The 12,500-nt window shown below is 37.3% G+C and overlaps 2 protein-coding genes across 4 annotated transcripts in view; one reads left to right on the top strand and one right to left on the bottom strand.

Moving 5' to 3' along the window:
* Positions 1–4,828, bottom strand: part of LOC133612968 (chymotrypsin-like elastase family member 2A) — a 21,005-nt gene extending 16,177 nt beyond the window's left edge. For both annotated transcript variants that reach the window (XM_061970500.1, XM_061970501.1), the window contains exons 1-2: positions 4,734–4,828; positions 4,175–4,263 (exon numbers count right to left, since the gene is read on the bottom strand). In XM_061970500.1, the coding sequence (XP_061826484.1) occupies positions 4,175–4,263; positions 4,734–4,773 (129 nt within the window). In that variant the 5' untranslated portion in view covers positions 4,774–4,828. The remainder of the gene's footprint in view (positions 1–4,174; positions 4,264–4,733) is intronic.
* Positions 4,829–7,766: 2,938 nt separating this feature from the next.
* The window catches only part of prdm16 (PR domain containing 16), a 755,270-nt gene continuing 750,536 nt past the window's right edge, over positions 7,767–12,500 (top strand). Inside the window, exons 1-2 of one of the 2 annotated variants that reach the window (XM_061975909.1) lie at positions 7,767–7,825; positions 8,283–8,337. The gene's annotated coding sequence lies outside the window, so the exon portion shown is untranslated. The other variant, XM_061975901.1, reaches the window with a different exon arrangement.

Here is a 12,500-nt window from a genome sequence, read left to right as displayed (position 1 = left end):
AAAAAAAACTACAGCCCGCTGACAGAGTATACAGCATTTTAGGTTTTTTTTCCAAAAAGGGCATTATGCAAAAATTTAAATAAAAAACATTCCAAGAAACATCTGGAACCCTTTTTTATTTGTATTTATTTATTTTATTTTTTTTTTTTATTTATTTTTTTTTTTTTTATGAGACAAAAATTATTTATTTATGTATTTGTTTATATATTTAATATTTATGTGTTAACATGTGCTCAATGTTTCCTTACCATTATTGCTATGTTGTCTATTACCATTGTTGGTATTTTGTCTATTACCATTGTTGGTATATTCATTCTTCCTACATTGTTGATACAAATTATTGTTACAGTGTAATATTTATTGTTTCCTGTGGTAATGCCACTATGATACGACATTTGCGTTATAATCCTTAAAACAAAGTAAGAGTGAAACTCATGGGAATAATCACTGAATGGAGAACTGGGGGTGGGATTAAATAAATGATCTTCTTCCCACTCCCTTTCAGGCAAAACTGGACAATCATGCATGACATACTATACATTACCATTTGCACTATATTAATTTATATTATTATGTGTTGTCAACTTTGTCCTTTTTTTTGTTTTTTATGTCATTGCCTGAAATAAATAAATACATGAATAAATTAATTAATGCATTTAATATTTATTTATGTATTTCATATTTATTTATGTATTTTATATTTATTTATGTATTTCATATTTGTTTATTTACTATGGTATATTATTAATATTATTATTATTATTATGGTATGTTTTTTGTTTATTATTTATTTGTTCACTGTTATGTTTCAGAGAACAAGAACATGGGATTACATTGCTATGGTATGAAAAGGGGTAGGATTAAATAAACTCAGCTTCTTCCTACTCCTTTTTGGACGTGCTGTCATGAAACGACTGGAAATATGTGATGCATTACATTTTATCGTATGCATGTTCGAAATAAACTGAAACTGAACTGAACTGAAGTTTTTTTAAAAAGGGGGTAAAAAAAAGCACAGCTTTTAGTGGAAAAACTTTAACAAAAAACATGGTCGTCCCCAGCAGGCACAAGACATTAAAACAACGTTGAGAACTTGTTGAATTAGGTCCTGACGAGGGATGATGTCCGAAACCGGTTCTCCCGGTTGTTCGATAAGAAAAGAACAGATTCCATGGACTCTAATCCCTTTTTGAGAACCGGTTCCCGTTATCGAGGCCACTATAGTAAAGAAAAAGAATTGGTTCTTTATTCGAATCTTTGGGAACGAATCCCGTCCCACAAGAAATGCCCTGTGCGACATCACAGGAAATGACGTAGCTCAGTCATTACTACGTCATTTCCTGTGATGTCACACAAGCAGCAAAAATAATGGACCGGAAAAAACGCCTCAAGGCATGGCTATTCACCTATAGTGATCACAGAGACAGGTTGTTTTTGTGTTACTGTATATATTTGTTTTTCTGAAAAATCCCACTTAATATACTTTGGGTAACAACAGTCAATATTTATTTATTTTATTTTTTTAGGGGGGTAACAGTCAATATTTATTTTTATTTTTTTTCTTATAAAATAAAAGTGAGCTTTTGTTAAACCAAATACTGTTGTTTTTTTCCATATACAACAACCTATCTGGATTCGATAAGAGAACCGATAAGAGGATTCGATAATGGGCTCGAACTCGATAATTTCTTATCAAACATCATCCCTAGTCCTGACGTTGATCAACTCAAATATAACGTTGAAAAAACGTGCTTTTTGATGACGTTTAATCAATGTTAGATTCTGGCGTTGATTTGACCATTGAATTTTGGTAATTTCCCAACCAATATTCCACAACACAAATACAACGTTGAAACAACGTGCTTTTTGACGACGTTTGTTCAATGTCAGGTTGTGATGTTGATTTGACCGTTGAAATGTGGTCATTTCTCAATCAACAACGCGGATCCAACATTGGACATCAACGTTGTCTCAATTTACAAATACAACTATTTGGCAAAGTTGTCAGTTTTAAAACAATATATACAGTATGTATAATCAACGTTGTATAAATGTCTTGTGCCTGCTGGGCCCTCAGAGGGCCGCATGTAGCAGTGAGTAATATATATGATGACTTCCTTTTTTGTTGCACAATTGTGTTTTATTGATATATTTTTTTACTTGAATTAATGAATGAATTAATGTATTTATTTATTCCAGCAGACAGACATATACAGCAACATTTCATAACTCTTTGTAATTTGACAGACATGCATCGTCCCACCCCTAATTTACAATCAACTTATATGTTGGTTATATAGTTTATATATATATATATATATGTATATATATATATATATATAATGGTGTGAAACATTAAATATAATTTATTATATTATATATTTATATATATATATATATATATATATATATATATATATATATATATAATGGTATGAAACATTAAATATTATTTATTATTAAATGTATTATTAAATAATATTAATAAGAAAAATGCATTTGGGTTTAAAGGGATTATTTAATATGCTGTAAAGAAAGTGTTCTGATTTGTTGCATAAATGGGTTGCAAACATGTATAGTGAATGGAGGCACCTCCTGTAAATGATTGCAGGATTTTACAGTTACAGGAGCAACACATAGAGTAGACATACAGTCGCGGTCAAAAGTTTGCATACACTTGTGAAGGACATACCGGTAATATCATGGCTGTCTTGAGTTTCCAATAATTTGTACAACTCTTATTTTTTTAGTGATAGAGTGATTGGAGCACATACTTGTTGGTCTCAAAAAACAAGACCCAACCTCCAGGCTGATGATTTTAGGTTGTTCTGAAGAATTTGGAGGTAATCTTCCTTTTTTTCATTGTCCCATTTACTCTCTGTAAAGCACCAGTTCCATTGGCAGCAAAACAGGCCCAGAGCATAATACTACCACCACCATGCTTGACGGTAGGGATTGGTGTTCCTGGGATTAAAGGCCTCATCTTTTCTCCTCCAAACATATTACTGGGTTTTGTGGCCAAACAGCTCAATTTTTGTTTCATCTGATCAAAGAACTTTCCTCCAGAAGGTCTTATCTTTGAAGTGAAGTGAACTCAAAGCGCTTTACAAAGTGAAACCCAATATCTAAGTTACATTTTTAAACCAGTGTGGGTGGCACTGGGAGCAGGTGGGTAAAGTGTCTTGCCCAAGGACACAACGGCAGTGACTAGGATGGCAGAAGCGGGGATTGAACCTGCAACCCTCAAGTTGCTGGCACAGCCACTCTACCAACCGAGCTATACCGCCTTATCTTTGTCCATGTGATGTCAGATGAAACAAAAAGTGAGCTGTTTGTCCACAATACCCAGCAATATGTTATGAGGAAAAAAAGGTGAGGCCTTTAATCCCAGGAACACCAATCCTACCGTAAAGCATGGTGGTGGTTGTATTATGCTCTGGGCCTGTTTTGCTGCCAATGGAACTGGTGCTTTACAGAGAGTAAATGGGACAATGAAAAAGGAGGATTACCTCCAAATTCTTCAGGACAACCTAAAATCATCAGCCCGGAGGTTGGGTCTTGGGCGCAGTTGGGTGTTCCAACAGGACAATGACCCCAAACACACGTCAAAAGTGGTAAAGGAATGGCTAAATCAGGCTAGAATTAAGGTTTTGGAATGGCCTTCCCAAAGTCCTGACTTAAACGTGTGGACAATGCTGAAGAAACAAGTCCATGTCAGAAAACCAACAAATTTAGCTGAACTGCACCAATTGTGTCAAGTGGAGTGGTCAGAAATTCAACCAGAAGTTTGCCAGCTTGTGGGTAACTACCAAAAGCGCCTTATTGCAGTGAAACTTGCCAAATATTAACATTGCTGTATGTATACTTTTGACCCAGCAGATTGGGTCACATTTTCAGTAAACCCATAATAAATGCATAAAAGAACCAAACTTCATGAATGTTTTTTTTGTGACCAACAGGTATGTGCTTCAATAACTCTATCACAAAAAAAATTAAAGTTGTAGAAATGATTGGAAACTCAAGACAGCCATGACATTATGTTCTTTACAAGTGTATGTAAACTTTTGACCACGACTTTACACGCATCCCATGTCATGTCCGATGTATTTATATTTCTTTAAAATGCAGTATTTCATAGATGGGTGTTGATTAGTGCACGTCAGACGGTCCTCACCTGCCACGGCCAACTGTGAGGCCTGGCTTCCACTCCCGCGACCACCCGGTCCACCACAGGAGGGTGGGTAGGAAGGCCACATCCGCAGACTGAAAACATGTCGGCAAAATATTCTATTTCCTTTTTCCTGATGCCCTTAAGTAAAGTTTCACATCATTTAACAATTTTTTTTTTCATGGTAATTAAATATATATACTGTACCATTACAACAAATGTGATATCCTTATATTTTGCAGCAATTCCCTGGTATTTCACAGTAAAATACTCCAGTAATAGCCACTACAAATGACTGTAAATTCATGCTGATTACAATACATTGCACAGTCTTGCACAGTAAGTGGCAGTATGCAGAGAGTAAAATAACAGCTCTGCAGTAACATCAAATTGGTGTCAAGATATTTCACAGTAAATTACTTGAAATGTTGCTATAAAGCTAATGCAGTTATTAGCCAGTAATTATTTTTTTACAGTGAATGTTAAAGCTGATACATGAATCATTCAACACTATGTCACAATTGCAATTTTCTTTCTTTATCAACACATTTATGAAAGAACTTACCGCTGGCGACCATCAAAGTAAGAACCACCAGTTTCCTCATGGCTTAAGAGCAAGCAGGTTGTGGTCCCAATCAATGGTGGTCCTGTGAACAAGTGAACTCAACAAGCAAGCAGTGAGGACTCACAACATGTGCTGAGTGACAGCATTTTCCCATCACTGCTTTTCCCTCATGGTGGAATATTGTGATGACCTGGCATTTTATTGTAAGTGTTCGAATGCAGCACTTTAGAGAAGGTATCACAAGATACATGCAGATATATGGAGAATATATGTCAGCTGATAAGAAGAAAGTAGAGCAGAGCTAACTAACATGCATTAAAAATACATACTATCATCTTTTTACATCAGCATGTTGTGATGGAGGTTTGGTTTGACAGCCACACTCTCTGTGGGGATGACAAAGCTTTACTCATCCAAAATGTTTATTTATTCATCATTCCCACCAACATTTCTAAAGATAAGATAAACACGATTATAGAGGCACTGTTGAGGGTCAAGATAGTACTTGTCTTTGGCCACTAGATAGAGACAAATGACTGTATTTGGCCTTCTTGTCACATTTTCTCCTAGGATAAAGAAAATTGTGTGCACGTGTGTGTGCGTGTGTGTGTGTGTGTGTGTGTGTGTGTGTGTGTGTGTGGTGTGCGTGTGTGTGTGTGTGTGTGTGTGTGTGTGTGTGTGTGTGTGTGTGTGTGTGTGTGTGTGTGTGTGTGTGTGTGTGTGTGTCCATCCATCATCCATTTTCTACCGCTTGTCCCGTTCGGGGTCGCGGGGGTGCTGGAGCCTATATATATATATATATATATATATATATATATATATATATATATATATATATATATATATATATATATATATATGTATATGTATGTATGTGTAACTATACATACATTTAAATATATAAATACATATATATACATATATATATATGTATGTGTAACTATATATACATTTAAATATATATACATATATATACATTTATATATATATATATGCATATATATACACACACACACACATATATATATATATATATATATATATATATATATATATATATATATATATATATATATATATATATATATATATATATATATATATATATATATATATATGTATTTATATATACACATATAGTTGGGGCCAAACATTTGGACACACCTTCTCATTTAATGGGTTTTTTTTATTTTCATCACTATTTCCATTGTAGATTGTCACTGAAGGCATCAAAACTACAACACCTGTGAAGTGAAAACCCTTTCAGGCGACTACCTCTTGAAGCTCATCGAGAGAATGCCAAGAGTGTGCAAAGCAGTAATCGGAGTAAAAAAGGGTGGCTATTTTGAAGAAACTAGAATATAAAACATGTTTTCAGTTATTTCACCTTTTTTTGTTAAGTACATAACTCCACATGCGTTCATTCATTGTTTTGATGCCTTCAGTGACAATCTACAATGTAAATAGTCATGAAAATAAAGAAAACCCATTAAATGAGAAGGTGTATCCAAACTTTTGGTCTGTACTATATATATATATATATATATATATATATATATATATATATATATATATATATATATATATATATATATGTTTTCAAATACAATTCTACTTCGGGCCCCATTTTCGCCCGTTGCTCTGCATAAGTGTCTTGGTCAATGGGGTGAAATTAGCACCATTACCTGATTGCCTGTTGATGAAGTCACCATCACTATTAATGTGTGTGTTCACGTGTGTGCGTGTGGACTCTCCTGCGTGGACATCGTGCGGGGGGGGGGGGGCACAAAGTAGTTTTTATGCAGTGTGCCGCACTGCAAGGCAGAAACATTGTTGAGCATTATAACATTATGTAACCAAAACCACATGTGCCAAAGTGGAGGACAGACAAACAAAGGCTCGCTCTGGTGGACCAGTGACGAGGACGACTTTTGACTGAGACATGTGTCATAAAGTCATGCCCAGACCACTAAATTAATGTACTCAAATCTATTCTGATGTTTTTTCTTCTTTTTTTTCTTCAGGTTTTAAGAATTTACACAAGCTCCCATGGTATTGAAAATATCACAATGCATTGTATTAGATTGCACAGTAGCTAAAGGTGTGTGTCTATTACAGTGTTTTTCAACCTTTTCTGAGCCAAGGCACATTTTTTTCATTGAAAAAATCCCGAGGCACACCCCCAGTAGAAAACATTAAAAAATGAAACTCAGCAGCCGATATTGACAGTAAAAAGTCGTTCTCGCGATTGATGGATATGAATTCCCACCATAACCAACCATGCATCACTATAGCTCTTGTCTCAAAGTAGGTGTACTGTCACGACCTGTCACATCACGCCGTGACTTATTTTTAGTTTTTTGGTGTTTTCCTGTGTGTAGTGTTTTAGTTCTTGTCTTGCGCTCCTATTTTGGTGTTGATTGTCATGGCATGTACGGATGTACTTTGTGGACGCCGTCTGCTCCACACGCTGTAAGTCTTTGCTGTCGTCCAGCATTCTGTTTTTGTTTACTTTGCAGCCAGTTCAGTTTTAGCTTCGTTCTGCATAGCCATCAATGCCTTTTCTTAGCGGCACTCGCCTTTTGTTTATTTTTGGTTTAAGCGTTAGATACCTTTTTACCCGCTGCCACCTACTGATATGGAAGAGTATTGCACGGTTACTCTGCCGAGCTCTCGACAGCACCGACACTCAACAACGGCACATTTGCGGATTATAATTACTGGTTGGCAAAATATATTTTTAACCCAATTAGGTGAAATTATGTAATCTCCCACGGCACACCAAACAATATCTCACGGTACACGGTTGAAAAACACTGGTGTAGTGGGTACATGGTAAAATAAAAAAATATATGCCATGCTGTATGTTTAACTATATCTCCGTGCTGTGTGAAACATTAAAGAAAGATCAGAGGGTTTGTCAAAATGTGTTTTCTTCTATGAGGGGAAAAGCAGACAAAAACCAGGGCAGACTTCGCCCTCAATGCGACCACCAGAAGCATTTACATGACTTCACCACGTGGGGCGCTAAGCACAAATGTCGCTGTGCGCCTTCAAAGAAAAAAGACAGAAGAAGAATTTAAAACGTCAAGGTAAACTCAAACATTTCATGCCATTAACACTTTACTTTTATTAGACTATCTTATCATTTTACAAGTCTTTGTTCGAAACTACAACTCAGCTGCGATGCATATAGTAACATATCTCCAGCTACCGATGTAGATGGAGGGACATGTGCCAGGTGAGTTGATGACGTGTCATGAAAAAGACGTTTTTGGCGCCTTGTTTATTGATGGCTTCGCTTGCAGTTTTATGTGTCAGCATCAAAATGGACACCAGCTTCCTTTTAAGCTAAAGTGGAACGAAAGTAAACAATGTAACAATTATGTAGACACAACAATGGTCACAACTGGATGATTAAACCTGTGTTCCTGGCGGTTTGTGTCCACTGTGGTTACACAAATGTAATGTGGTCAAGTTTCTGCATTAATGTCAACTAATGTCTCCTTATTATTGTTATTATTATTAATAATTCTTCTTCTTCTACAGTTTTCAAAGTTTTTTTTTTACTGGGGTCCAATCTGAAGAGTCTTTCACCATAAAGGTATTTATTTTATTTTATTTAGCTACAGTCGTGGTCAAAAGTGTACATGCACTTGTAAAGAACATAATGTCATGGCTGTTTTGAGTGTACAATAATTTCTACAAGTCTTATTTTTGTGTGATAGAGTGATTGGAGCACATACTTGTTGGTCACTTGTTGGTACTTGTGCCTCACAATAAGACAGTCCTTTGTTTGATACAAAGGCTTTCACATAGTTTGACCAGTAACACTGTGTTGGAATATAGGAAAATAAAGCACTGTACTTTAAAGGCCTACTGAAATGCGATTTTCTTATTTAAACGGGGATAGCAGGTCCATTCTATGTGTCAAACTTGATCATTTTGCGATATTGCCATATTTTTGCTGAAAGGATTTAGTAGAGAACATCGACGATAAAGTTCGCAACTTTTGGTCGCTGATAAAAAAGCCTTGCCTGTACCGGAAGTAGCAGACGATATGCGCGTGACGTCACCGGTTGTGGAGTTCCTCACATCTGCACATTGTTTACAATCATGGCCACCAGCAGCGAGAGCGATTCGGACCGAGAAAGCGACGATTTCCCCATTAATTTGAGCGAGGATGAAAGATTCATGGATGAGGAAAGTGAGAGTGAAGGACTAGAGGGCAGTGGGAGTGATTCAGATAGGGAAGATGCTGTGAGAGGCGGGTGGGACCTGATATTCAGCTGGGAATGACTAAAACAGTAAATAAACACAAGACATATATATACTCTATTAGCCACAACACAACCAGGCTTATATTTAATATGCCACAAATTAATCCCGCATAACAAACACCTCCCCCCTCCCGTCCATATAACCCGCCAATACAACTTAAACACCTGCACAACACACTCAATCCCACAGCCCAAAGTACCGTTCACCTACCCAAAGTTCATACAGCACATATACAGGTATTTCCCCAAAGTCCCCAAAGTTATGTACATGACATGCACATAGCGGCACGCACGTACGGGCAAGCGATTAAATGTTTGGAAGCCGCAGCTGCATACTCACGGTACCGCGTCTGCGTATCCAACTCAAAGTCCTCCTGGTAAGAGTCTCTGTTGTCCCAGTTCTCCACAGGCCAATGATAAAGCTTGACTGTCATCTTTCGGGAATGTACACAATGAAACACCGGCTGTGTTTGTGTTGCTGCAGCCGGCCGCAATACACCGCTTCCCACCTACAGCTTTCTTCTTTGCTGTCTCCATTGTTCATTGAACAAATTGCAAAAGATTCACCAACACAGATGTCCAGAATACTGTGGAATTTTGCGATGAAAACAGACGACTTAATAGCCGGCCACCATGCTGTCCCAAAATGTCCTCTACAATCCGTGACGTCACGCCAAGGGGTCATCATACCGAAACGTTTTCAGCAGGATATTTCGGCGAGAAATTTAAAATTGCACTTTAGTAAGCTAACACGGCCGTATTGGCATGTGTTGCAATGTTAAGATTTCATCATTGATATATAAACTATCAGACTGCATGGTCGGTAGTAGTGGGTTTCAGTAGGCCTTTAATCAAGTGATTCTTTGGCATACCACTAGTGGCAGAGCCGTGTGTAGGGAGAGTATAACAAAGTCGGTCGCACACCTGGCGCTCTGTAGTCACATGAGCGGCTTTTGCCAGAGGATTTCCTAAATGATTGGTCAACAACCCGTCACGTGACTAGAGAGCGCCATCAACTTTGAAATTGAGTTGTCCATAATTTATTTATTTATTTACATATGTAGCATCATCTACAAAGATACAAAGAATTGCTATTGCGACATCTAGTGGACACATTTACAACAGCAGTTTCTTTCATTCAAAAATGTTGCCTCATTTTTTACTTAGCAAACTCATCCCGCGGGCCTTACGTTTGACACCCCTGGTTTAAAGTTAAGTCTACACAGACAGTATATAAAATGTGGTTTAGACCAGTCCTTGTATGTTGCAATCAGGGAACTATTGAAGTGCGTATGTTGTCATCATGTACAAAGCCCGTTTCCATATGAGTTGGGAAATTGTGTTAGATGTAAATATAAACGGCATACAATGATTTGCAAATCATTTTCAACCCATATTCAGTTGAATATGCTACAAAGACAACATATTTGATGTTCAAACTGATAAACTTTTTTTTTTTTGCAAATAATCATTAACTTTAGAATTTGATGCCAGCAACACGTGACAAAGAAGTTGGGAAAGGTGGCAATAAATACTGATAAAGTTGAGGAATGCTCATCAAACATTTATTTGGAACATCCCACAGTTGAACAGGCAAATTGGGAACAGGTAGGTGCCATGATTGGGTATAAAAGTAGATTCCATGAAATGCTCAGTCATTCACAAACAAGGATGGGGCGAGGGTCACCACTTTGTCAACAAATGCGTGAGCAAATTGTTGAACAGTTTAAGAAAAACCTTTCTCAACCAGCTATTGCAAGGAATTTAGGGATTTCACCATCTACGGTCCGTAATATCATCAAAGGGTTCAGAGAATCTGGAGAAATCACAGCACGTAAGCAGCTAAGCCCGTGACCTTCGATCTCTCAGGCTGTACTGCATCAACAATTGACATCAGTGTGTAAAGGATATCACCACATGGGCTCAGGAACACTTCAGAAACCCACTGTCAGTAACTACAGTTGGTCGCTACATCTGTACGTGCAAGTTAAAACTCTCCTATGCAAGGCGAAAACCGTTTCTCAACAACACCCAGAAACGCAATCGGCTTCGCTGGGCCGGAGCTCATCTAAGATGGACTGATACAAAGTGGAAAAGTGTTCCGTGGTCTGACGAGTCCACATTTCAAATTGTTTTTGGAAACTGTGGACGTCGTGTCCTCCGGACCAAAGAGGAAAAGAACCATCCGTATTGTTATAGGCGCAAAGTTGAAAAGCCAGCATCTGTGATGGTATGGGGGTGTATTAGTGCCCAAGACATGGGTAACTTACACATCTGTGAAGGCGCCATTAATGCTGAAAGGTACATACAGGTTTTGGAGCAACATATGTTGCCATCCAAGCAACGTTACCATGGACACCCCTGCTTATTTCAGCAAGACAATGCCAAGCCACGTGTTACATCAACGTGGCTTCATAGTAAAAGAGTGCGGGTACTAGACTGGCCTGCCTGTAGTCCAGACCTGTCTCCCGTTGAAACTGTGTGGCGCATTATGAAGCCTAAAATACCACAACGGAGACCCCCGGACTGTTGAACAACTTAAGCTGTACATCAAGCAAGAATGGGAAAGAATTCCACCTGAGAAGCTTAAAAAATGTGTCTCCTCAGTTCCCAAACGTTTACTGAGTGTTGTTAAAAGGAAAGGCCATGTAACACAGTGGTGAACATGCCCTTTGCCAACTACTTTGGCACGTGTTGCAGCCATGAAATTCTAAGTTAATTATTATTTGCAAAAAAAAAAAAAAATGTATGTTTTTGAACATCAAATATCTTGTCTTTGTAGTGCATTCAATTGAATATGGGTTGAAAAGGATTTTCAAATCATTGTATTCTGTTTATATTTACATCTAACACAATTTCCCAACTCATATGGAAATGGGGTTTGTATTTTATTTTGATACACATACGGTAGTAGACCCATCAAAGTCAAATGCATCTGAGGTTTATGCCATTGTCTTGCATGAATTCACACAATAGCATATTGCCATGATCAAATAGATAAATCTGCATGAGTTTTTTTCTTTTTGGACTTTTTTCGCAGCAAGTATTTCAAAATATCGACTACTTTAATTATTGAGCACATGTCAGCATATCAGGCACGATCTCAACATAGCTCAATCAATCGACCTCAGTGAGCTTTAAATAATTAACTAAGCCCTTGAGTTTTGCTTTACTATATATTTTTGTGGGTCTATGCAACACTTATTACAAATGGCAGCTTAGCAAAGATGCTAGTCGGTCCCCGATACTTGTTCAAGATGGCTATCTTAAGGGGTCTTTTACAACTTGCTTTAAAGTAAAAATTTTCATAACAAAAATATAACAAGAACACCACGGGCTAGTTTATGTTACCATTAGTGGTTTAACAGAAAATATATATTTAAAACATTTCTGTATTTTTCCACAATTACTAATTGCTTGTCGGCATGAGGAATTAGTCTGGCGTTCAAGCTGTCACTCAGCACTGTCTCATGCACACGTACACACA

This window comes from Nerophis lumbriciformis, linkage group LG01, assembly GCF_033978685.3.
Source record: "Nerophis lumbriciformis linkage group LG01, RoL_Nlum_v2.1, whole genome shotgun sequence".
NCBI classification, from domain to species: Eukaryota; Metazoa; Chordata; class Actinopteri; order Syngnathiformes; family Syngnathidae; genus Nerophis; species Nerophis lumbriciformis.
Note: the sequence above shows the minus strand (reverse complement) of the source record. Positions and strands in the feature narration are given on the sequence as shown.